This window comes from Pristis pectinata, chromosome 26 (assembly GCF_009764475.1).
Source record: "Pristis pectinata isolate sPriPec2 chromosome 26, sPriPec2.1.pri, whole genome shotgun sequence".
NCBI classification, from domain to species: Eukaryota; Metazoa; Chordata; class Chondrichthyes; order Rhinopristiformes; family Pristidae; genus Pristis; species Pristis pectinata.
In genome coordinates, this window is record NC_067430.1 from 8,279,002 (window position 1) to 8,306,882 (window position 27,881).

Here is a 27,881-nt window from a genome sequence, read left to right on the forward strand (position 1 = left end):
TGTGTGCAGTTCTGGTTGCCACATTACAGGAGGGATGTGGAGGCTTTGGAAAGGGTGCAGAAGTTCACCAGGATGCTGCCTGGATTAGAGACTATTAGATATAAGGAGAGGTTGGACAAATTTGGATTGTTTTCTCTGGAACATCAGAGGCTGAGGGGTAATTAAGTTTATAAAATTATGAGAGGCACAGATTGGATAGACAGATAGAGCCTTTCTCCAAGGGTGGAAACATCAAATACCAGAGACCCTAGCTTTAAGGTGAGGGGGAAAATTCATAGGACATTTATGAGGCAATTTTTTCTTTTTTTTTTTTACACAGAGAATGCTAGGTGCCTGGAACACACTGCTAGGGGAGATGGTGGAAGAAGATATGATAGCAATGTTTAAAAGGCATTAGACAGGCACAGATAACACAGCGTTGGGGGAACAAAGTTAGTAAAACCAAGTTAGTAAAACCTGGTTGTTCTGTGGTTAAATGAGAACCATAATTTTTCAGACCAAGAAGACTGAAAATCTAACTACAGATAAATATTGCATGTTGCAATGTTGTTGATGTCACTTAGGGAAAATGAAAATCCCACCAAAGGACGAGGTGATAGACTTCCCAACAGGTACTAAGTCAGTATTATGTGCAAAATTGCTCTGCTCTACACTAACCTGGTTTTCAACTGCATTGCATTTTTGTTGGATTTGTGTGAACAAATGTCTAGATCCTTTTTAAGAGCTCAACCATAATTGTTGATATAATCAGATTAATAGATTAAACTTTTCCGCAATATTCACTAATTATGTTGATTTTCTCCTATTCAACCAAGTAATGACACAAATACTATCCATGTAGCTCTTACTGTTTCAGGATGTTTATTTGGAACTGTTGGAGCTCTAAATATGATGGCACAGGATAACATAACTAAAGTGGCTAAACCAATAGTAATGAATCAAAGCCATTGCAAATTATACATTGTGACCAAAAACTTAACCAGAAGACGGAGTTGGGAAATGGGAAAGTTTTAGCAACCTATCGAAGCTCCTACCTGGAGTGAAGCAACAGAGTAGGGTAAATACTGGGAGCTAAGCAGCTGCTGCATTGTCCCCCTTCTCGAAACGCTATTGCTGCTATACCAAGAAGGTAATGTAGAAACCTGGGAAAGAGATAACTACAGGATAACAAAACAAGTGTGGCAACTTAGCTGTGATTGTGAAACCTTGATTTCCTATAACCTCCCTTATAAGACTTTCAGTTATATCAAGACCTCTAATATTCTGTGGGTTATGGGCTGACTGATAAGGCCATTGTGGGATCTGTAGATTCTGCCAGAGGTGGAGAAGGAAGTGCACTCCTACTGTCATTTTCACTCAGCTTCTCTGTATACCCGGCAAAGAACTATTGGTTTCTCTGCAGCATCTCAAATGCTCCTTACATATTTTGAGTGCACAACCCTCACCCTACCTCAACAATGGAACACTACTGACCACCTCTTGTACTACCATGAACTTGACTTCGATTGTGCCTTTGGTTTTTTACTGCACTAGGATCTTGCTTTCGCACAGTCTTTTTCCCACCGTATGGTATAATTTTATCTATTATTTATATTGTGTGTGTTGTCTGTACCTATGTGCATGTTATGCTGCTGCAAGCAAGTTTTTCATTGCACGGTACCTCACATGACAATAAACTCGACTTGTCATGGGTCAGGAATTTCCATGTTTTGGTAGGGATGTTACACTTTTTCAAGGAGGCTTTGAGATGTTTGAATGGTTAACTCTGTCCTCCTGGTAATCTCTTGCCAATATGGAGCTCAGAGTACACTGGTTGTTTTGGAAGTCTGGTTCTGGGCATGCAAATCCCGTGGCCTGCCCATCAGACTCAGTTGAGGGTATTAGATTCTTAATGCTGGTGAAGTTGGTTGAGAGAGGATGTTGACGTTGTCTTGCTTATCCTGCCAGTGGACTTAAAATATTTTGCACAGCCAGTGTTAGTGATAACTCCTTCCATTGGTTGTACATGCCTCAAAGTCACAGGAAAGCAGTGCTGCTTGACAAGCACGAGCTTTGTGCTGGATCTGAGGTCGTGATTCTTAAACGCTCCTTTCTTCAGACAGCCAAAGGCTGTGCTAACACACTGAACATGACGGTGAATTTCATTGTCGATGTCTGCCTTCACTTAGATGTGGTTCCGATGATCTGGGAAGTTTTACTGGCTCTCATTGTGGCCATCGGGTGGAGTTGAGCAGCGAGAGAGTGTGGGTGTAGGATCTCTGTTCAGGATCATTCTCCTGAACACTTCAATGAATGTCAATGACGGTGTGGAGCTCAGTCTTCGAAGCTATGCATTTGCAATTATACTACTACTCAATGGCCAAGATTGGAGTGACTTAGCTCCAGAGTCAAGATAACACTGAACAGTTCCCCATTTGTCCTGCAGATTAGCTCCACTCTAGAGGGAGGCTTGTTGAAGGGGAGGAGCAGTAGTGAAGTAAGAAACAATGAGAAACTGTTGGGTCAATGGCACAATATTGCTTGACTGAAATTGGATGATTAAAATTACAGCTTGCATGCCATCATGTAGCAAGTGTAAGATCAAGGCAAAATTCTGAGCCAAATTTGTTGATTGACAGGACCAAATGCTTTTCTAAAGTCTAAAAAGGCCCTGACTACAGGTTGATGCTACTTCCCGCATTTCTCAAGTTGTTGTGCAATGAAGATCATACCCATTTGCCTCTATATGGATGGAATCCAAACTGCGATTCAGGGAGTAACTCTTCAACCATTGGGAGAAGATGTTGAAGGAAAATCCTATCAATGACTTTCCCTGTGGAGACCACATTGTCATAACCACATGTGGATATGTCTCTTTTCTTAGAGATGGTCACAATTACAGCGTCCCTGAGGTTCTTTGGCATCCCCTTCTCTTCCCAAATATGGGAGTTGAGGCTGTGAATTCCTCTCCACTAAGTTTTAGAACTTCAGCAGGGATCCCAAGAACTTACTAACTTGCCTATTCAACTTTGGTCCAGAATAGTGGTAGTTTTAGACTGCAGAACTTGCTGAGGGATGGAGTCAAAGACACTTACATCATAGGTAACAGTGAGGAGTTCCTTGAAGTGCTCGTTCCAGCAGCCACTGTCTGTCTCAATCGGGATGTAGATGGACATAATACATGTTGTGGTCATTGGTTAAATGCTGGATCACCTGTGCTCTTTATACCTCCCTCTTTTCTTTAGGTCTCAATTTTTCTGTTCCCATGAAATGAGGTGGAGCTTCCAATTGAAGAATAGCTTACATCTGTAGGTAAATAGCTGCTGGACCTCCTGGTCATTCTAGTCAAACCAGCCCTTCCATTTTTTAGTAGAAAGCTCAAAAGTCCATTCACATGTGCTAACAATGATGGACTTCAGGGTAGTCAGGGCACTGTGGATACTCCATGGCTCCTGTTGGTTGGGTATCAGTATAATCTGTGAGTGCTGCCTGAGAAGATCTCTCTTTGCAGACTTCAAAACAGATTTTCTTGTAGCAGGTCTGAAGTGTATTTATTTTAGTGCAAGGAGTATAATGGATAAGGCAGATGACCTTAGAACCTAGGTGGTATGTGGAACTAGAATGTTGTAACCATTACAGAAACTTGGTTGAGAGAAGGGCAGGACTGGCAGCCCAAAGTTCCAGAGTATAGACGTTGCAGACATGACAGAGGGGGATGTAAAAGATGTTGGGGAGTTGCACTACTGATTAGGGGGAATGTCAAGGCTGCACTAAGAGAGGGCATCTTGGAGGGATCATCTAACAGATACAGTTGCAATGCTTGAGAGGCAGTTAGACAGGCACCTGAACAGGCAGGGAACAAAGGGATACTGACCACGTGCAGGCAGATGGGATTAGTTTAGATTGGCATCATGTTCGGTGCAGACATTGTGGGTTGAAGGGCCTGTTGTTGTGCTGTACTGTTCTATGGTCTATGTTCAGTGTTTCTGTTATTGCTGTTATTTTGCGGGCAGGCAGATGGACATGGCAGACTGGGTTAGCCAGTGGTACATCCAATAGTTATCAGTACTTGTCATGGTACGTGCTGGAGACATCCTTATGGTGTCTTGCTTAGGCCAGGACATAATCATCCAGAGCCTGAAATGGCAGAGTTTCCTTGAGGTCTTGTACTTGCAGCTCTAATGAAAACACTGTGTTCTGAGTATTTTGTTGGGAGGACAACTCTGTTTCCCAATTCCCTTCATGGTTTCCAAAAGATTAAGTCCATTCCAATGCAGGCATTGACATTTCCCAGATCATTAGTTAGTGTCCCTCTGGGACATGGGCCAGGATTTTCGAGTAAAGTCCTTCTTGGCCTCATATGCAAATTCCAGGTTACTGATAAATATAGTGTACTGGTTTCATGTTAGAGTGAGCCGGAGTGTCCTGAGATGATCACTTATCCAACTCTGAAGTCACTAACACAAATCTAGAATATTCTTGACAGTGAAACTTATTAACTAACTACTATATGCGATTATTAATTTAGAGTTTTGTAATCTAAGTACGATTTAATACAACGTATTCAGTAGTATTTTTATTCTCTTTCTTGATGCATGTACTCTGTATTTTTTTTCATGGATTCAATAAAAATATTGTAAAAAGAAAAAGACAGTGAAACTCACTCTATGGAAACTGTGTTCCACCATAAGTTTGATCTTCCAGGAGAACCACCTTGATCTTTGCTCTGGCTGCCTCTTGCCCATCGTATCTGAGTCAACATCAAAACATCCAAATTCCCAGGCTGTAATGGCAGAGCAATGTTCAGATCTGTGGCTGTTTGGATTGTCCACGAAGGTCCTGGCGTTCCAGGCCCTAATCTTCTTATTGAGTGGAAGAAGCCTGTACATGACTTCTTTTAAAGAGGAATGGCCCTTGGACACCAACCACCACATGGGCTTGCCCACGTGAAACTTTCTCGCTGCAGCCTCTCCCTTCCTGAAGGTTTGGATTCTCATCACCAATGTACAGATGCATAGGTCTCAACAAGCCAAAACGATCTCAATAATATGGCCATTCTTCATATATCTGAACAGCAAGTGTCAGCATGGTTTCTGAATATACTGAAAGTCATCCTGCTCTTATACAATGCCAACACCTACACACTTTATAGCAGAGGATTGGGAAAAATGACTTGTTTCTTCCCTTCCCAAGCCAGGAGCATAAATGGGTATCAATTGTTGCACTCCAGTTGTTTCTCAGTCAAATTAAGCTCATTCAGCAAAGACCAGCAATCGAATCTAGAATCTTTTTACTCTGTTGGCACTCAGCAGCTTTTTGTTTCTTAAGCCTTCCTAGGGCCATTAGACTGCCCTGTGCCTAATGTCACAACTGATCACAAGAACATTCAAGCAAGAAATAAATCAAAGACCATCAAATAGCTCTCTTTCTGTACTATAGCTGCACTGGCCATTCTGGGAAGCAGAGAAAATCAATAAAAGGTACAAGCAGATTCACAAGTGAGGAAATGGAGACCACTTTAAACATTCTGAATTAACATTTCCCCTGAGAATTAATGAGAGAATAATTGCCTCAGCAGATAAAGAAACCAGAAGCAATGACAATGATTTCATCATAAATCAAATAAAAGTTCTACACAGGGTCAAAACAAATAAATTCTTAAGGAGAAATGGTATTATCTCAGAATGCTCAGAGAAACTGGGAAGAAATCTATGATCACTAGCTATCATTATGAAAGAATCAGTCGTCCATGAATGAAGAACCATTGGAAACAAGCCCAAACACAAAAAAAGGGGATAAGACCACATTGCAGGCAGGCTCCTAATGAATGGTCTCACTTCTGTTCCACATAAAATAATGCAGTCAATTTTCAGGAGTGAACATAAATTGAATCATCAACAGTCAGAATGAATTCAGAAGAACATCCTGCTTTGCCAATCTCCTAGACCTTTTCTGTAAAACTTACAATACAAGCAGAGTGGGATAAACCACACCACAATGATCTTTCAAAAGGCTTCTGATTATGTTCCACATGAAAAGTAATAATTAATAAAGGCAAAGGAAAGAAAGTGGGAACAAGAGAAGTTAATTCAGCTCCTCGAGCCATTCATTCAGTTCACAGGAGGTCAATATTTTAACTTTTCTGGAGTACTTTAGTTCCACAACCCTTAATACATTTGTTTATTAAAAATATATCAATATCATTTCACCAACATTGATAAAATCAGCATTCCAAGGTCCAGTGGCCAGAATTTTGTCTTTTATATGGATTCTCAGCAAAGCTCCGTATAAATGTAAACTTTGTGATTTTGACATAAAATCCAACGTTCTATTAGGAATCTATTTTATTTTATGTACTCTCTGCTGGGATTCACAGCAAAACCTGCAAATGGATCAGAGTCTGAGATTAAGAAACAATACCCAAGGCCTTACACATAGGACTGAAGATAAACAACATGATTGATATTTTAAATATCTAAGGGCATGCAAGAAGTCCAAAGGGATTTGATGCTATTCGTATCCAATGATTACAGGACAGCATGCATGATCATTTTCTGGTGCTAGCTCACAAATCACCAAACACAAAGTATCCAATTTAATTCCACTACTTGTCATAATGAGATCTGAACTCATGACTTTTGCGTTGCTAGTTCAGCACCATAACCACCTGACTACAATATTACATAGCAAAGTCTAAGTGGAATATTACTTTAGGTTGAATTACAGAATCAGAGTTAGAAGACATAGGTTAAACCTGAAAACAACAGCTTTAGGATTGATATCAATAAATGCTCCTTCACGCAGACAACTTTCTTGTGTGTGGAATTAACCTTCAAGCAATGGAGGCAAAAATCTGAAGTCATTCAATTGGAACATTAGGATCACTGTACATAGGTGAACTAAAGTCAGGCCCCATGTCTTCATCATTCCTAATTATGTAGTCTGTTCCAGTTAACATAACTGTTCCCATGGGGAACAAGGACTGACCTCTTGTATGTAACAAATGTCTGCTGACTGTTTTGCAGAATCTCTGGTATCAGAATCAAAGTGTTTGTTGGAAATCTATATATCTGTACACAGGTTGAACTCAAAATCAGGTGTGATGTCCTGTATAGCTGAGTAGCTTATATATCAAGTATCATGTTGTTGGATTCGACTGTCTTAAGTAGTTTTTAACACGTATAATGTTTAATACAGCTCGAGTGGCTGTACAAGGAATGGCCGCTTCTTAACTTATTGGTTCGTCCATCAGGTGAGTATGTGTTTTCTCATTGATTGGTTTTGCCGCAGGTATCTAATAGGTTTTCTGACTGGAGTATTGTTAGCTAAGGAGTACCTCTTATTACAGGTATAAAAGGTGTCGCTTTTTGTTAATCGCTCTCTTGCTCTCTTCCCCCCCCCCCACCCAGCCCAAGCTCATTCTTAGTTCCTTTCGTCTCAGCTCATCTCCTAGTAGTAAAGCTAGTGCCAGGTGCTCTGTGACTGTTTCTTTGTTTTAAACTTTTCCATTAAAACTTTGTGAAGCACCAAGTTGTTTTCAACTCATTCCTGGACTCCTGAAAGAACCTGTGGATTCGAAAATAACCGGATCTGACAATGTGTTTGGGGAAGACACCAAAACCTGTAATTCACTGGACGACTGAAAAGTTCAAGTCTGAGATTAATTTTTCTCGTTTAAGTGCATTAAAGGATGTGAATCAATATTAATAAATGATTGGTGCAGGAAAGCAGGCAAATATATGGACACTGAGAAAGGACAAGATTAGATTACATTTGATGGTTCTGTTTCTGCTAAGTCACATGTTTACCTTTGACCTCGTATATTAGTCCTTCCATCTGTTACTCAGTTGGTGAGGAAAAGTAAGCATTACCTAAGTTTACTATTTTGGAGTCCAACAATTTCACAATTTCATGAATTGTCCTAAATTAAGATAAAAACTGCTGTGAAACTAACAGGAAGATTATCTGATGCTAAGTAGCAGTAGAATAGAGAATTCAGAGGAGCAATTGCCCATCCTCCACTGTCTTGCTCCCTTCTGTAATTCTGACATTAACCCTTGACAAATGGATTCAACCAAATAACGTCTGCTGGGGGGAACAGCTACAGATGTCACTGGTGTGAGTCAGTCAGCTGCTTTGGCTGGAGATGCTACCTTCACAGAGAGAGTTTAAAAATCTGTGATTTTGAGTTTTTGTGACTTAAAAATTATGTGGGGAATGGAGAAAATAACAAGTTTCAAAACTACCATTAAGATCACTCACCCCTGTCCCTTGTTGAGGCCCAGAAGGTTCTGAGGTTTTTCTCACTAAATATAAAAGAAAGAAACATGTACAATCATATAGGATGTTTCAGACATGTGTATTGGTGAAGCATGCATAATAGTTTCATTGATTGAAATATAATCATAAAGGTTTAGTACAACTTATCTGGTTTTTAATGTTCCCTTTCCAGAAATAACTTGAATCCTTGGTTTGCTTTAGTTATTGGCTTATTATCTATGCCATAATTTGAGTGATTCATGTTTTTGTACTTCTAGATACCGAAGTTGAACATAATGACTCTTATTTTGCAAGTAATTCATGCCTCTCTAATTTTCTTACCAAAATGTTACATCATACAATTATCCATGTGGAAATCCATTTGCCAGTTCTCCGATAATCTGGCATGCCCAGAACTTTGGTAGTGCTGAATGGGCAGATTACACAGTATTATAATAAATTTTGCAGTGAACCAGGTAAATTTAAAGGGAGCACAAGAAACAGGGCTCCAGTGAGTGGGAAGGGAGTGCAGGAAACATCACCCAGATATTTAATCATCAGATTTTCTGAACAATTGCATAGTGGATTATTGGAGTTCTATTGTACACTCACTTTCTGCAAGGTTATTAATGTCTTCTTAAAGTTTGATATACTCCTCAGGGTTAGCTTCCTATCACAAAATGATTTGGCCTGCAAATTTAAAATTTTAATTCCATTTTATTTATACAGAATGCCAGTGCTGAACTTTGTGATCCTCACTTCTCAACATCTGCCACTCTGAATAAACGTGCTTTATTGTTTTATTTCATGACAACATGTATTCGTACAAAACAGCTGATGTAATAAAACATTCCAAGATGTTTAACAGGAATATCATCAAAAATATTTGACACTAAGCACAGGGAGGTACAGCATGACAGAATAAAATTTAAAATGAAAAGATACAGGTACTTCATTTTCCTCTTCTAGTTTATTTTTCATTTCCTGAAAGAGATTTGAAATCCTTCTTTTGAAACTGTGTGATATATTGAATTTTAAGGTTGGAAAAATGCATTGCATAACTTCTGTTACAAGCATGAACACAAACAACTAATTGTTCGAAATGCTCCCAAGAAAATTGCTTCTGAAGCAATTAGCCAGTAACTTACTGGATGATGAAGACATTTGGGATTTTTTCTCAGACGTATTCGCTGGTTGTTCAGAACTTAGGCTCACACGCCTATCTCCTCGGCATGAAAAGTGAAAGGTGATGGTACCTGACTCCACCTGTTTCACCTGAAAATAGAGAATTAACTTTCTGAGATTTGCTTTTCATTTACAGAAGACCTGAATTTAAAACAGTTATTGCCCATTCTTAATCGTAGTTATGAGCCATCTTCCTAAACTTTTTCAGTCCCTGTGGTGAAGGTAGTCCCACATTGCTGTTAGGTGGGGAGTTTCAGGATTTGGCACAGATACAAGAAAAGATTAGTGATATGTGTATAAATTAGAATGAGAAGCAACTTGGTGGTGGCTATTTCTGCCTGATCCTTCTGCATGGCAAAGGTTTGGGAGATACTGCTAAAAGAAGCCTGTATGAGTTGATGCATATATGGTGCACCAGTGATGAAAACAGGAAATATTTAAGGGGGGGATGAGATGTTATGTTTTTGTGGCTAGAGCTGAATTCTGCAATTGTTGAACTGCATTTGTCTAGGCGTTGTTGTCCAGACTGTCATCCAATCACAATAAGCTCAACCTATCTAACTAATGTCATTTCCTATCATTCTGCAATGCCAGTTGATGCTACAAGTTCACCCTACTCATTTCCACATAACCCTACAGAATAGTAAAATATTTTCTTTTAATATGGATCTTCACATTGCACAGAATGACTCAAGAATGCTTTACAATTAATTTGCTCAAGGTGAAGACCCCCACAAAATATACTGAGATAATGATCAGATAATTTGTTTTGCTGATAGTAGGTAAAATCAAGGCACCAGAAGGGACAGATCTTTTGGTTTAAATAGCAGTGTGATTAGAAAGATGAGCCTAGAAATTCTTTTAGCACCCCAAAATATGCTTTTATCTGGCACTGTGCAGGAGGTCCAACCCCAATTTACATGCCTCCACCAGCAGAAGTATTTTATCAGCATCAGGGTCAGTGCCATCATGCCTAATAGAACATGCCTCACACATGAAATGGAGATCTCCCTTTTGCTAACGCCACCATTGTGCTGCCCAGTGCCGAAAACTAGACAGATCATGGATTGCAAGAGCTGAGTGTTCAGAGAGGCCCAGTGGACAGAGCGTGGTCGGAAGGGAGTGCGGGACCTAGCATTGTATGAAGATTTCAAAGGCCAGGCTGGAACCTCTAGGGTCAGTTTTTTTTTTCAAAAGTAAACTTTATTCAATAATAACATATTTCTAAGGTCAGGCAGCATCTTGAAGACCAGGACAGGATATCATTGGCTAGGTTACTGCTTTGAGGCGCAGCCAACTCCATCAAGTGCACCTTTAACTCATGGTAAACCAACAATGACAATATATCAGTTTAAATTTCAATCCTTGCATGCTGTGGGGGAACTAAGCAGCTCTGTTACGAACTTTTAAACAGGCTGTGAGCTGAAAGGAAACACTAGAGAAGCTTTTCATACAAACACCATAGGAATTTAACTATCTGTATTCTGCTCTGAATCCCTGGGGTGTGGCTGTCAACAAGATTTAGCAGTACCATCGTGAGATCAAAACTAGATCACCAACTTTTCAGAATGCTGATAAACTCAGACTTTTCCCCAACACTTCTGTTGGGCCTATAGCTAACAGTCAAACATCAAGCAGAATGAGATTTCTAAATCCACCAATTCATAAGATTTACCAAATAGGTTAAAGATGGCACAATCATATTGATGGTGGGGTGGAGGAGGAGAAGAGGAGGGAGGTTATTGTCATGGGTATAATTTTTGTTGTATGGTGGGTGAGAGCCAGATATGCAATGGGTGGACAAGGCAACATTGACAAGTGGGGGAACAGAGTAGGGCAGGCAACTGAGAATCCACATTAAGATTCTCAAGGCAAGGAAAATTAACTTCTCAGACAAGATAATGCAGGTCTCCTTCGGCTGGCCTCCTTTAAGAACTGTACTTCAACTAAAGGTAAGAATTGTTTCTGTATAAGTAGTCCATGCTATTTCTTCGTAGAAATTAATTCTGTGCAAGTATCAACAGAAGGTGCATTGCACAAGCCTTGCATTAAGTGCTTGACAACATTTAGCAATTGGGTTTTAGGTTAAATTCCTCTGAAAAGCACACAAAAGCATTGCACTGCATGAAAGAATTGCGAGGTCATTATCTTAGAGAGGTTGCTTAATGCTTATGGTAGAAAGTTAAGGATCTAAGAAATTTACACATTTTAGACAAATAAATAAGGACAGCAAGATATTGTTACATTACACAGATTTAACAATAACACAATCTGTTGTAAATTCTTTAGAAAATGAACACTCTTGCCAAGTTAAAAGTGGCTCATGACATTAGCTTTGTTGCTGAGTGTGTGAAGTGTACCACTAACTTCTTAAACTTTTCTTGGTGAAAGCAAAAGTTCCCATCTTGCTGAAACAACTTCTACAGATGGAAATAGTTCTTCACAGATTTTAATCTTGGTTCACACTCAGGAAAAAAGTAGCCATTTGTTACAGCAATAGGTCCACGTCCAAATCTGTTCCAGCTTCAGGCTCTTATCACACCCCTCAGCTGCCAAAGACAGCAACATATGCTGAAGAACTACACAGACTTATAACACAGAAACAGATGATTGAACCCAATGAGTTCATGGTAGGGTTTATGTTCCATGCAAGCCTCCTTCCAGCCTGCTTCATCTCTGCATATCACATCTTCCTAGCTCCTTCCTTTCCATACATCTATTTAGTTTCTGTCTTTTAATGTATCTATGCTGTTTGTGTTGACCCACTCCATGTGATAGCAATCTCGTACTCTGAGAAAAGAAACTTCTTATAGGTACCTTACTGAATTTATTAGTAACCTATGACAGTCCCCATATCTGTTCTCCCTTAATTAGTCTTATTTATCAATGATCTCCGTACCAGCTATCTAAAATGTTTTGATATAGTTACTTAAGTAACAGCAGATATGTAGTGTCCTGTCCTTGGGATATTCTACATGTGGGCATCTGGACAGCATTAGGCTGATCAGTTATGGAGAACAGCATTAACTGAGTCTGATCTTAATCTCAAATTAAATCAACATACAAATGCTTTCAAGAAATACCAGGCTTGGCAAAACTGAGGTATTTCCCTTTTATTGCCTAATATCTTGACACCTTCTCCAGCACCAACACTGGTTTTCCCTTCTGGAATAACTTAATGATACTAGACCAGAAATCAGATCTTAAGATCTTTTGAGACTTACAACTTATTACCAGGTAATCCACTTTGTTGAGAGCTGGGATCTCCTATTAGCATCACCTTAAATAAACCTTAATAAACAGCTGATTCCAAGAGAATGGAACAGCCTAGAATTTGACACTAAATTGGAAATAGACACAATAAATATGACGTGGAAGTAGAAATTGAAAAGGAATGTCACAGTGGTACAATGTGGCTGAGCTTTCTGGAGATTATGTGAAGCCATCTGGTTGGGACAGAGTACAAGCAAGTAAATTCTGCATCCAACCTTCACAATTGGATCTGATAATTTCATCTCTATTTTGCTTCGACCTGGTCCAGATCTGATCCCTGGTCCAGTAACATTCTATAATTTCAGAAAGGAAAAACACTGAGGCTGCGAGACAAGGTATCTCCCAGGTAAGAGAGGAGCAATATCCCAGCTTTCTGAAACCCTGATCTTTCTTGAAAATGTTTGTGTGTTGATATCAAGTTCAGGCTTCTATTGCTAAAGACACTGGCGTATGCTGGAGAATAATATAAATTCTCAAAAAGAGAAAAAGTGAGTTCTCTCAAGGATCCTGCTGATATAAGAGGCTTAAGGGCAAATTTTTCCACACAGAGGGTGGTAGGTGTATGGAATGAATTGCCAGAGGAAGTGGTGGAGGTGGATACAATTACAATGTTTAAAAGACATTTGGAGAGGGTACGTGAATAGGAAAGGTTCAGAGGGATATGGGCGAAATACAAGCAAATGAGGTAGTTCAGAAAGGCACCGTGGTCTGAATGACGAGTGAGGTGAAAGGGCCTGTTTCTGCACTGTATGACTCTATGACTATTACTCATTCCTCAATAGACATCAATAAACAGATTACCTTATTATTATTGCCGCTGAAGGTTATTAAGTCAAGTTCCAGTCCAGACAACATGTCAGCTAACACTCCAGTGGAGTACCAACAAACTGCATCTTCTGGATGAGGCATTTATCTTCTCTCTCCCTCTCTCTCTTGTGGAAGTATAAAACCCCATGTCTATTCTAAATAACCCCATGACATGTGACATTCTAAATATTAAAGTGCATTACAGCATTAGGTCTATGCCCTAATCTGTTCCCAACCAGACTTAGTATCACATTTTCTAGTTTTCTTCCATCTACTGCCGAAGGCAGTGACATACGCTGGAGAATAGCGTAAATACTAAAAAAAAAAGAGAAAAAGGGAGATCTCCCAAGGATCCTGCTGATATTTGTCCCTCAATCAATGTCACTAAAACATATTTTCTTATTATCACTATCTTTGGAACCTGCAATAGGCAAGCTATCTGTTGAATTTCTTATATCACAACAGTGACTGCACTTTAAAAGTACTTCTTATGTCATAAAGCACTTTAGGATATCCTGAGGTCATGAAATCTCATGCACGCATACAAGTTGTTCTTTCCTTTAGTGTTGGCTGCTTAAATATATGATAAGTGGAAATTATTGTTCTGAAGATTAAAGTTTATTTAAAAATTGAACATCATACTTTTCACTATCCAGCTTAAATTGGTAGGTCTCCAAACAACATCACTGGGGTTATGAAGCAGTGGAAGGAAAAACAGCTATGTCAGTACAGATATCTGATCTGCAGTTCAGAGTTACAATGTCGCCTCAAGAATTGACGCATGTGCTGCCTCTTCAGCACACAACAGGTTGATGTTTACGACCAACAATCAGGCTATGTGATTTTGTAACACAGATCAGGGACCACCTACCTCATCTGAACTCATCTCTGTGGAGGGAGTTTTGTAAACCAGCAAATTGCTTGGGTTGGGTGAAGGTCCGCCCTGAAGTGATACTGTTATATCAGAGGTGCTGGGTCCCATGAATGGATTCCAAACAGCCCACCTCAGTGTTTGCATATATGCAGTTTGATCCATGGAGGTGGTAGAAGACACCTGTAAACAAAAATATTTGCTTCTTTAGCAAAACATTATACAGAACTAATCATTAATCAGTGTACACAGACAACAACTTGAACTTATAAAGAACTTCAATGTGGCAAAAATGTCATAAGGCACAATACAGGAATATTATCAATATCAGACTTTAAAAAAGCACCGCCATTTTTGCCAAGTATTTACTGAGATTTTCATGAAATCCCTCTGTTTTCATTAGCCCAAAAACAACGTATAGCTTTTGTTTCCTACCGCAATCGCTGTGTTCATTGCAAAATTATTTGTTTAACCAAAATAAAAAAAACTTTACAATTGGCTGATATATTCTGTGCCTTGATTCATCATCTGAGTTTTTGGAATCTTGGAATGGAAATGATCTTGGAATGAAAAGAAGAGCTCAAGTGCTTCATGCACTCATCATTAAAATTACACAGATGTAATTTCAATAGGCAAGCTTGACTTTAGAAGAGTGCTCTGTAGAATAAAATTTCTCTTGGAATTTGCAGTTCTGCAATAATAGAGAAGTTAAAGTGTTTCTGTAACAGTTGTTAAATTACGTAAAATTACAGGAAATATGCAACATAGAAAGAGACGATTTAATCTAATTGCTCCATGCTGATATATATGCTCAGTACAAGTTTCTTTCTTCCCCACCTCATCTAACTATATCACCATATATTTTCCCTTTCTCAATCATCGTTTATTTAGCTTGCCCCAAATTATATCATCTATAAGTTACTTTCTTTGACATTCTTAGGTCTCTTCCTTGTTCTCTTAGAGAGAGAAAAACAACTAACTCATAAACCAGATGATAAAAATGGCCAACAAGGGCTCTTCACCACCCCATAGAAGAAGAATGCAGAAGCACTCATCATTTTCTCCTTTGGCCCTTTTTATCGGCTAGTCTATGAGTACTGGAAAAAGTTGGTTGCTTTTCCCTCTCTAAGAGAACAGAGAACAAGTTAGAGACCTAAGAATGTTGAAGAAAGTAACTTAAAATGGGATAAAATCAGACTTTCATTCTCAAATTCTATAGCCGGATATAGGTATGAGCAGGACTGACCCTAACGCTTATCTGAAATATATCTAAATCATCCTTGTAAGAGAATAACCAGTTCAAACACTTCACGAAGTGCAGAATTCGTCCATGGCATTAACACTAAATGGATGAACGCACTTTGGGAGCTCATTTTACACTCATTTGACTTCCACAGAATAGAAAATCAAATGAGATGTTAAATGGACTGCCAATTCACTTCCATCTATTTCGAGTTAGTGCTGAAGATTCAACGACTCAGAAGCTATTGATAATGCACTTTTTGGATAAAACTGTTGACTTTGCAGTCTTTATCCACTTTGAAAATGCTACTGAAAGAATAAAATGAAGTATAATTGAAACATTGAGGTTTTTAAACATGCAGAACATTTCCAAGGCCACAAAATGTGAGCATGTGCAATTAGCAATTTGGTTAAACTGCTCCCTGAACAAGATCAACAGCCTGTACCACCAGATTGATGAAAGTGGATTCTATTTAGTGCTGGAAAAAGAAGATTAAGAACACACAGACAATTTGAACCCTGATGACAATCCTGTAGCATTTGCACATTTCCAAGTGAAAGGATGGCATATTCATGTGGCAACTATAACATTAGCTGGTGGCAAGGCTTTGAGACGCACTACGTAAAATAAATAAAAGATCAAAAACTGAAAATCCGTTTATAAATCCGAATGAATTAATCCAGGAGACTTTATGCATTACAGTTTCTCGTATTTAAAATTTCAATTAAAATATTCAATTATTTTCCAATTGGATGCATTTTTTATGTTTTCAAATTAGTTTTCCAACATTACAAGTCAGCTCCAAATCAATCATATGAGCAATGAACTTGGTAATAATGCAATTGTTCAGCGAAATAGGTCTCAGTGGATAGGTTTACTATATAACAGAGGTAAATTTATGATAGGAATATATAATTTATGAGAAAAACGAAGGCATTAGAATTGATTTGGGAAATTTAGTATACGGGGCAAATATTGTTTGAATAAAATACAATGACTAAGAGGATCACTAATTTCTATGTCTTTTTATTGGTTGAATATCAGGCCTTCACAATATTAAAGAAGCCATAATTTGATTTTCACTAGTTTTCTGTCACAAAATAAACGTATAATGAGAAAAGTGGTTTATAGTTTAATTAGCTTGCAATCTATCAAACAGATGTTGTAAAGGTTTTAACAGGAATTGAATTCAATTCCATTTTAACAACTGAATGCCCTCAAATGAGTCGTTTCCTTACTTAAGATAGAGACAGGAACTGATCTTGAATTATTAATAGCTTGGAATCCATTTTTTTAAGTTCATTCTATTTATTATGTTAGGGTAGCATAGTGCTTAAGCTAGCTATTGAAGTAGCAACTAGAGTTCTAGTCCATTGATCCAGAGATATGAATTTGAACCCTACAATGCCAGTTGGGGAATTTAAATTCAAATCATTAACTAAATCGGGAATGTGGGAAAAAGATCACTTAGCAAGCCTCAGGAATTGTGACAAATGATAAATATATTGTAAAAACCCATCTGATTCACTAATGTCCTGGTAACAATAGCAGCATTCCTACAGCTTGGCCAAGAAACTCCATTCAAGACTTATTGCTGCAAACCAGAAAGAATCCATCCTGCCCAGCAAACACATGCAAAGCCTTGATTAAATGACTCAGCTTGACAGAATCGCTAACTCATTTTAACCAGTAAAGTACCTGGTTCATTTGTTGACCCACAATGATGCAGCTCAACTCAGCCAGAGCAACAGCCAAATTGCTACAATTAGCTAAGAGGGTAGAGGTTGTGCAAATGAGGAATGAAGTGGAGCAGGGTTCCTGTTCCTGAGTTCTCCCTCGTGACTATTGTTGGAAGGTGCAAGTGAAAAGATCAAGATTGAATCTGGTCCGAAATAGAACAGCAACTAATAGTAACTTGGTTCAGATAACAAGGGTTGCCAGCAAACATGAATCGATATCTTATCATGTGGAAGATAATTACAAAGGAGGGGAATTATATTACTGGTTTTATTTCTTTGGTATAAAATTTGACCAATATCCTAGATTACACATTGATTAATTTTTCATTTATAAAATTGAGCTCGAAATGCAAGTCAAGTATTTATAGGAAAAAAGTACTTCAACTTTTAAGTATTCAAGATTAGACAGAAGATCAACAAGAAATGAACATGTTTACCATTCTAGCATTCCCTATGGCTTTTGAGTAGCTGGTCTATTCCCAGCTGGTCTTATCCATTTGATTTTTTTTCTTGCATGTATAATCAATTTGCAACATTTATCTACAAAGAATTATACGGCCATTGGTAAGTAGCTGTAAAATATGAAAGCAGTTAATTATTGCAACAAAGCGTGTTCTCTATTCTTTGGGGTCACAAACCCAATGAAATAATCAGAGTTGGATTCTTTGTACTTAATATGTTTTTCAATGTGCAGTGCTGAAATTAGAGCCTGACAAAGTATAATGACAGAAAAGGGACTGAATTGTTAGAGGCGTACTTACAACGTCTTCTGGCAAGAATTAATATTTTAATGTGCTATTTTGCTGCTGACAACATTGGTTACATCAATAATTTCAAGAGTTTTAAATAAAATGATCATAGAGGTAGGGTGCCAAATTGGAAACAGGATTTCTTGCATGTTCTCATCTATCAGCGAAGTGAGTGATGGAGTCATGGAGTCACACAGCACAGAAATAAGCCCCACTGTGTCCATGCCAACCACAGTGTACCCATCCGTACTAATACCACTTTCCAACACCTGGCCTATAACCTTCAATGTCTTGGCAACTCAAGTGCTTCCCCAGATACCTCTTAAATGCTGTGAGAGTCTTCACCTCCAGCACCCACTCAGGCAGAGTGTTCCAGATCCCAATCACCCTCTAGGTGGAACAGAATCTACTCAGATCCTCTTTAGCCTCTTAACCCTTTACCTTAAACCTGTGCCCTCTGGTTTTCTGTACCTCAGCAATGGGGAAAAGTTTTCTCACCATCTACCCTGTGTTTGATTTGTACAGGTTAGGAGCTGTGGGCATGCTATGTTGGCACTGGAAGAATGGCAACACTTGCAGGCTTCCCCAGCACATTCTCAGTAATGCAAAAAGACGCATTTCATTGTGTGTTTCGATGTACATGTGACTAATAACTAAATATTTTCTGATCTTATCCTCTTAACTGAAACACTCCATTCCAGGCAGAACCCTGGTGAACTCCTCTGTGCCCACTCCAAAGCAATCATGTCCTTCCAACACTGCAGCGACCAGACCTGTACACAGAACTCCTGTTATGGCCTAAACCGTGTTTTATAAAGTTGTTCCATAATTTCCCTGTTCTTATGTTCCATATCCTGGCTAATGAAGGCAGGTATTCCACATACCTTCCATCTACCTGCACTGCCGCCTTCTGTGATCCTTGGACTTGTACACTAAGGTCCCACTATTCTTTGATTATCTGAGTTGTATATATTCCCAAAATGGATCACCTTACATTTATCCAGTTTAAATTCTATCTGCCATTCCAAGTGATAGTAAGTGTTGTCAACAGTGTTATCCATCAGCAATTAGTCACTAACAACTTACACACCAATGCCCAGTTTGGGTCTTGCCAGCAAAATTTGACTCCTGACCACATCACAGCCTTGGTTCAAACATGATTCAAAAAGCATCATTCCAGAGGAGACTGTCCTTGATATCAAGTGTGGCATCAAGTAAATATGATAAAAATGAAGTCAATGGAAATCAAGGGGAAAACACTACAGAGTTGGTGCTATACCTCACAAAAGGAAAATCTATTGTACTTCTTAGAAGTAAATTATTCCAGCTCCAGGATATTACTGCAGGAGTTCCACATGGCAGAGGCCAGGCCCAAGCATCTTCAGCAGCTTCACCAATGAAACAGAAATATATGATTTAAGAAGTAGGTGTAGGCCATTCAGTCCTACAAGAATGCTCTGCTATTTAATAAAATAAGGATTATCTGAGTGTAACCTCAATCCCACACTCGTGTTCATGCATGATTAACTTTCAACCACAGTTTATAAAGAATCTACCTACCACTGACTTAAAAACTCTTTTTCCAGTTACTTTGAGAAGAGAGTTCCAAAGACTTATGACCTTCTGAGAAGTAAGTTCACTTCATTTCTGCCTTAAATGGATAACCCCTTATTTTTAAACACTGATGCCTACTTCTAGATTTTCCCCCAGGAGGAAACATTTTCTCTACATCCACCTATCAGGATCCATCAGGAGCTTATGTACTTCAATCAAGTACCTTCTCCCTCTCCTAAACTCCAGCAGATACAGACAGGCCACAGTTTAGAACTCTCATACCATTGCAAACAAATTTGTTACAAAACGGCATGAACTATTTACTTTAAGTTTGTAAATGGATAATAATTGATGAAGTATTAATGTTAAGCAATGGAATACATTACTTGTTATGAAGATGTTGATTTCAATGTTCTATATTTATATATTTGGAATTATTTTATTAATAAAGTATATTTTGAAATTAAAAAACACACACCTAGCCTAAGTTTTCCTCAGAAGACAACCCACCCTTTCAAGGATTTAGACTAGTAAACTTCTCTGAACTGCTTCAAATTCACTTATATCTTTCTTTAACTAAAAACAATACTGTACACAATATTCCAGATATGTTCTCATTAATGCCTTTGAAGCATAACCTCCCTACTTTTCTATTCAATTCCCCTCACTATAAACAAAAACATTCTGTTAGCTTTCCTAACTACTGGCTGGGCCAGCACACCACCCCTGTGCAAATCATGCACTAGGGCACTCAGATCCCTCTGCATCTCAGAGCTCTGCAATTTTTCACCTTTTAGATGAAAGCTTTTTTTTTATTTGTCCTGTCAAAATGGACAACTTTCACATTATACTCCATTTGTCAGAACTTTACCCACTCACACAACTTACTATATTCTTTTTAGCTTCCCTTTTGCTCTCTTTAAAATTTACTTTCCTACCCACCTTCGTGTTATGAGAAAATTTAATAATTATACCTTCTGTTCCTCCATCCAAGTTATTTACATAAATTGTGAAAGGCTGAGACCCAAGCACAGATCCTAATGACACACTATTCATTACATCCTGCCAATCATAAAAAGACCCATTTATGCCTACTCCTATTAATGAAGATGGTAATTATTAGGCACGTCAATGAAACAATTGTAACTTGCCAGTTATCACTCCATATTCCAAATGTTGGCAAAATCTTGCTTCATTTATACTTGAACTGTTTCTCTATTTAAGCTTTCCTTTCTGTCTGGGGTCCTCAGCCAACCCACAAAGAGATTAGGCATGTCTCTTATTCTTTCATCAGAATCCAGTTTCTTATCACTGACATACGTCATAAATTCTGTTGTTTTGCAGCAGCAGTACAGTGCAAGACATAAAAATTACTGTAAGTTACAAAAATAAATAAATAGTGCAAAAGAGGAATAACGAGGTTGTGTTCATGAGCCATTCAGAAATCTGATGTTGGAGGGGAAGAAGCTGTTCCCAAAACATTGAGTGTGGGTCTTCAGGCTCCTGTATCTCCTCCCCGATGGTAGTAACGCGAAAAGGGCATGTCCCGGATGGCGAGGGTTCTTAATGATGGATGCCGTCTTCTTGAAACACTGCCTCTTGAAGATGTCCTTGGTGGCAGGGAGGGTTGTGCCCATGATGGAGCTGGCTGAGTCTACAACCCTCTGCAGCCTCTTGCAATCCTGCACATTGAAGCCTCCATAGCAGGCCATGATGCAACCAGTCAGAATGCTCTCCATTGTACATCTTTAGAAATTTGAAGGAGTCTTTGGTGATGTACCAAATCTCAAACTCCTAACAAAGTAGAGCAGCTGGCGTGCCTTCTTCGTGATTGCATCAATTTGTTGGGCCCAAGATAGATACTCTTTCTCTTCCTCCTCCTCCTCTTAAGTGTCTTCCTCACATTCAGTGGCTGGGGTCATGACCACATGATGGCAATACCATGGAAGATATTCCAGACATTAACAATGTGGAAGACTCTCTCTTATGAATACTGAACACTGTCTCCTGAGCCGTCCATGAAATGGAATTTTGTTTTGAAGACAAAGGTGGCAATCTTCACAATGACCTAGGTGACCCCATAACTGTGGCTCTAATTACGATCTCCACCAGTTCCAAGAACATACACAGCAACAAAGAGCTGTGGCATGGGAAAGATCCTGTCACAAGGAGCCATCCATAAATTTGCCATGCACAGAATGCTTGCTCAGAATGAAGACATCATAGAACTAATCATGAGGATTTTTGACAGTCATCATAAACCATCATCAAGGGGATGAAAGATTTTTCTGTTGATTAAGAGGCTCTGGAGTCATGTCCCACATTTAATCAATCTATCAGTTTCTGAATCATCAAGTCCCCTGCAATCTGAGTAAATCTTCATGCTCACTCTTTCTGTGGCTCTGTGTTCAAGGTGAAAAAGATAAATATTTCTCTCCTTGCACGAAGACCAGGGTATACAGCACCCAGTGAGATGTAACATTCCTGCCAACTGGAATGATCTGGAAGCTTAATAGTTCAGGATCACTGTGACCTTCACCCTCACAGAGAAAGGACAAGGGTGCATGGTTCTATAAGCTATCATCCTGAATAATATTACTTTATTATGGTTTATAGTTGTGATGGCAATTTTTTAAATGTTACAATACATTATTCAAAGTTATTGGTATTGGTTTATTATTGTCACTTGTACCGAGGTACAGTGAAAAGCTTGTCTTACAAACCGATCGTACAGGTCAATTCATTATTACCTTCCTTTGCTATTGGACGCTAATAACCTGCATTGCCTTTGTTGTTCACTTAACATTAAAAATCTGCTCTTCTTCAGCTCATTTCTTCCTCTTACACTGAAGATCAGAACATTACGGCTTCTTTTCACACACATTTGTCACTAAGTTGTTTCAATAATATGCCCTTAATTACAAAATCTTGGAATCCAGAGTATAATTAGAGAGAAAAATAAAATCAAATAAATAGAACAGGATTTAGAGGATTGGCATTCTGCACCTTTCTGCTGCCCACGTCTGGTTGTGTTAGAACCTTACACTAAGTGTAGCTTGACAATAAAATAAAATCAGCAATCACCTTTCATCGAAAGGAAATACACAGTTATATAAATTTCATTGAATCACCCCTGGAATAAGCAATATAAAAGGCCAGCTAGCTTAACTTCTGTCAAAGGGAGAATGTTATGAACTATTATTAAGGCATTATAGCAAGACACTTAGAAGAATTCAAAAGAATCAGGCAGTCAGCATGGTTTTATAAAAGTGAAATCATGCTTGATTTATTAGCGTTCTTTGAAGAAGTAATATATTGTGAACAAAGTGGAACCAGTAGATGTATTTAGATATCCTGCAGGCATTTGATAACATGCCACTTCAGAGATTATTGTGGAAAATAACTCAGTGTGTGGGAGATAGATATTGGTGTGGACAGAAGATTGGCTGGTTAACAGGAAACAGAGTAGGCATAAATGTGTCATTTTCTGGTTGGCAAGATACCTTTGTTACTCAGAACCTCAAGGCCCTGCACTGGGAGCATACAGACGTCCTACCATAATTGATGGAAGCAATGAATCAGCCAGCATTGTGAACGAGTCCATTGTTCCTACATTGGCCCTATTAGCCACCTCAGAACCCACAAATCCAGACTGGAAATAACCCTCAATCCCAAAGAACTACCTAAGAGTAAGAAGACAGAAGAAGATCACTATAAAACTAGCATGCACCAAGCCATCATAAACAATGCCACAAGAGTACTAAAGAAAGTGAAGCTTTCTGTAAAGTTTAATGAAATAGCAAAGTATTTTTAATTCCACATAGCTTCAAATAATTTTCTGTTTTATTTATTATTTTATTGGTGACAAAAATTTGGAGTGACTGAACAAATTTCAATTTAAACTAACTTGTTTAAAATAAGGTAATACTGAATCAATAAATTTAAAATATTTGCAAACTACTCTTAATTTAATGGCAAACAGATTACAAGCAGTTGGACTAGCTTCAGTGAAGTGCTCCATCTCTCTTACTAAATTCAAGGCAGTTCCGCTGAGTGCATTGCAAAAATCAATTGGCTTTAATCATCATCTCAGGAAAACTGCTTCATTAAAATAAATCCAATGCATAATTTAGCAGCTGAGTGCCCATTTGTCTTATTCCATCTAATCCAAATCTCAGGTCAGTGAACATGTATAATGGAAAATGATTACCAGAATCAATCACATACAGAGAAACACTAATTCCCTTTAGGTGGTGTAAAGAAAACACCTGAATTTACTTCGTAGCATGATTCATGAGTGTGATGAGAAAAAAAACTTTGAGATGGTCTTATTGTAAATTATTTATATGTATTTTTTTTACTTGAAAATATAAATGCAATTAATATGTCAATGAAGCAAAATATAGCATGATCACAGATTACAGGTAGGATAAACATAATGTGTATATATTGGTACAGATCAGTAAATAAAAAGCTAACATCCCAAGCAAGCAACAATTGCAGAATAATTTCTTGGCCTATTGGAACATCAGAATGAGGGAAACTGGAGGAAGAGTTTCAAAAGTCAAAATCAAATCTGGGTGATTACAAATTAAGGGAGAAGGTACCAGAACACAGATAGAGATAATAAAACAAAAGATAGGAAAACATTAATAAACTTGCAAGATGAGCATGCAACTTGTAAATAAACTCCATAAGTTCTTTGTGGGATAGTATATTTTGCTAGAAAAAATAAGGAGCCCAAATACTATGTAAAAAATAAACTGAGCAGTGAAACAGAAGGAGTTGGGGATATGAATAAATGAACCATTGAGGTAGCAACTCAGTCTATTAAGACCACTAAAAATGTTAAAAATCTAGAGGGCCAGAACTGAAATTCTGAATTTATACAGAAGCTCGGTTAGATCATAGTTGGAGTACTATATGCAGCTCTGGTCTTCATAATATAAAAAGTATTTACTGACATTTATTTATTAAGTATTGCAAGTATTTATTGATAGACTATACTTAAGTATTGTGTACAGTTCTGGTCACCACACTACAGGAAGAATGTGGTAGTAATAGAGAGAGTGCAGAAGAGAGTTACCAGGACATTGCCTGGAATGAAGTTATAAGGAAAGATTGGATAGGCTGGGTTTATTCTTACTGTAACATAGGAGGCTGAGAGGTGACCCTTCTGAGGTTTACAAAATTATGAGGGGCATAGATAATCAGAATCTTTTTCAAAGGGCAGGGGAGTCTAGAAGGCACAGGTTTAAGGTGAGAAGGGAGAAATTTAAAGGAGACCTGAGGGGTTTTAACACAGAGGGTGGTGAATACTTGGAACAACCTGCTAGAGGAGGTAATGGAGGCAGATACTATTGCAATGTGTAAAAAGCACTTGGAAGGTACTTGGATAGGAAAGAAGGATATGGGACTAATGTGGTTAATGAGATTGGCGTAGACAGGCATTATGATCTAAGACATCATTGAAGGTACAAAGAGGACTTAACTGAACCAGATAAGAGATAACAACTATCAGAAAAGATTGAACAAGCTGAGCGCTCTGTCCTCTCAAAAAGAGACATCCAAAGGTTGACCTGATGGAGTTTTCTAATATTGCACAAAGGATTTACAAACATGGAGGCGTTCCCACATGCACATGACACCAGAATCACAAATGTGGCACCTATAGGCTCTTTGGTATTGCTGTTTGCAAAGGCAAATAACAGAGCAAGAGCTACCAACAGAATATACTTTACTGAAGGCAGAAAATTAATAGTGATGGCTGGTACAACAAGATATCAAAGTTATTCCTTGTGGTACACTTTATTCTTAAGAGTACCCCTAGTTGCACTACAACTAATAAATTCAATAAAGAGTTCAGGAGAAACTTCTTAAGCCTGAGAGCAGATGGAATGTTCCATTTGCTATAACACAAACTAGTTCAGGTGAAGTTAAACAAAACAATTGAGGGAGAAGAAATAGAACAATATGTCAATAGTCAGATGCAGAAAGGTGGATGATGTGCAGGCAAAACACAAACAAGGCATGCTCGAACTGAATAGCTTGCTTCAATGCTGCAATTACCTAGTACATAAAAATACTACTACACATTTTCTGTGCACAGCTGATGGTTTGGGTGACAAAAATTGGGTGACTAATAGCAAAATTAGGCAGGAATTCAACCCCAATAGAGCACTGGAATAACAAGAATAGAAACAAGTTATTTAGCTGTCAACTTTGTTCTGCTATTCATTTATATCATGGGTGAACTGCAACTGAACTCCATTTACCTGTCTTTGCTGCTTCATCCCTCAATAAATATTTAAGTCTCAATTTTAAAAGCACCACATGTCCTTGTATCCACTATCTTTTGTAAGATAAAGTTCCAAATATCTCCTATCCTTTCTTTGAGAAAGTACTTCATGATATTCCACACTTGCTACAATTTTAAATTTCTATCTCCTTGTTCTTGATTCCCTCACAAAAGGAAATAGTCTCTTTTTATACACACTATCAAACCCTAATAACATTCCGAACACCTTATTCAGATTTCCCTCATTTTGATTCTGAATAGCAGAAACTTTATGACAGTAAAAATCTTCAGAAAAGAGGAATAAGGTTCATCAAGGAATGAGCATGTGGGATAGTACTAGAGAGGGAAGTAGTAACATATTAGGATGAAATCAGGAAGGAATCCAGAGGAGTAAAGAAAGCTCAGAATGTATGCATGTAAATGCCCAACGTCCAATTAACCAACTTGGTGAGCTTCTAACACATGTGGGGATATAACACAGTGGCAAAACAGAAAACTTAGCTTCAAAACAGTGAGGACTAGGTGCTCAATATTCAATGATACATTTCCAGAAAAGGTAGGGAGAAGTAAAAGGCAGGTGGGATAGTAGTGAGAGCACGAATACAATGTCCCAGCTGCAGTATTGTCAACCTGCATTTCAGAACTGGCTGCGCTTCTAGCCAAGATATTTCAGTACTGTTACAACACTGATATCTACCCAGCTATGCCGAAAATTGGGTGGGAATGTCTTGTTTACCAAAAGCAGGAAAAACCCAATCTGGCTAATAAAAGCCTGAATAACATATCCTCAATAATCAGCAAAGTGATGGAGGGCATCGTCTATGGTGGAGGCAAGTGGCACTTACTCACCAACAACCAGCTCATCAGAATGGGCTTCGCCAGAGAGGCCGACTCCAGGTTTCAACCCAGACCTGATCCAAAAACTAAGGAACTGAATACCAGAAGTAAGGTCAGAGTGACTGTCCTTGATAAGGCAGCATTTGACCACTTGTGGCATTCAGGAGCCCTGGTAAAGCTGAAGTCAATGAGCATCAAGGGGAAAAATCAAATATCACACAAAGCAAGCTGGTCATGGATGGTGGAGGTCAATGATCCCAGTCACAGAACATCACTGCAGGAGTTCCTCAGGGCAGTGCCCTCAGCCCAACCATGTCCATCAGTCATAAGGTCAGAAGTGCAGACATTTGCTGATGATTATGTTCAATTCCATTTGCAGCTCCTCAGCAGATAAACCAATCATTGCCTACATTTAGCAAGACCTAGGCAATGAGGTGTGGGCTGAAAAGTTGTAACTACTTCTTGAGTGATAGAAGTGCCAGAGAGTAATCATCTCCAATAAGAGAGAGTCAAACCACCTATCAATGGCATCACCAATGCCAAATCCCAAATGAACAACATCCTGGGAGTGACCATTGACAGAAATTCATCCAGTCCAACAGCTACAAGAGCAATTCAGAGGCTGGGTATCCTCCAGCCAGTGATTCTCCTCCTGACACTCCAAAGTCCTTCCACCAACTGCAAGACAAAAGTTTGGAACAAGATGGTCTATGCTCCAATTGTCACCACATCAACCACCCTAAACATTCATATCCTCCACCACTGAAGCACAGTACCTGTTGAAGTACCATCCACAAAATGCACTGTATTACTTCTTTAGGTTACTCTGAAAACAACGCCCAGACTCATTACCTTGAACATCAAGAACACAAGGGCAGCAGGAATATGGAAACAAAACCACATTGGAAACCAGTCTCCCTTCCATGGACCCTGTCTACACTTCTCGCTGCCTCAGTAAAACAGCCAACATAATCAAAGGCCCTTCCACCCCAGACATTCTCTCTTCACCCCCCTCCGTCAGGCAGAAGATACAAAAGCCTGAAAGCACATACCACCAGGCTCAAGGATAGCTTCTATCCTACTGTTA

General features: G+C 38.7%; 1 protein-coding gene across 1 annotated transcript in view; it reads right to left on the minus strand.

Moving 5' to 3' along the window:
- The window catches only part of nphp4 (nephronophthisis 4), a 285,812-nt gene that overhangs the window by 95,104 nt on the left and 162,827 nt on the right, over nt 1–27,881 (minus strand). The window contains exons 9-11 of the mRNA XM_052039598.1: nt 14,375–14,557; nt 9,387–9,513; nt 8,242–8,285 (exon numbers count right to left, since the gene is read on the minus strand). Of these exons, the coding sequence (XP_051895558.1) occupies nt 8,242–8,285; nt 9,387–9,513; nt 14,375–14,557 (354 nt within the window). The remainder of the gene's footprint in view (nt 1–8,241; nt 8,286–9,386; nt 9,514–14,374; nt 14,558–27,881) is intronic.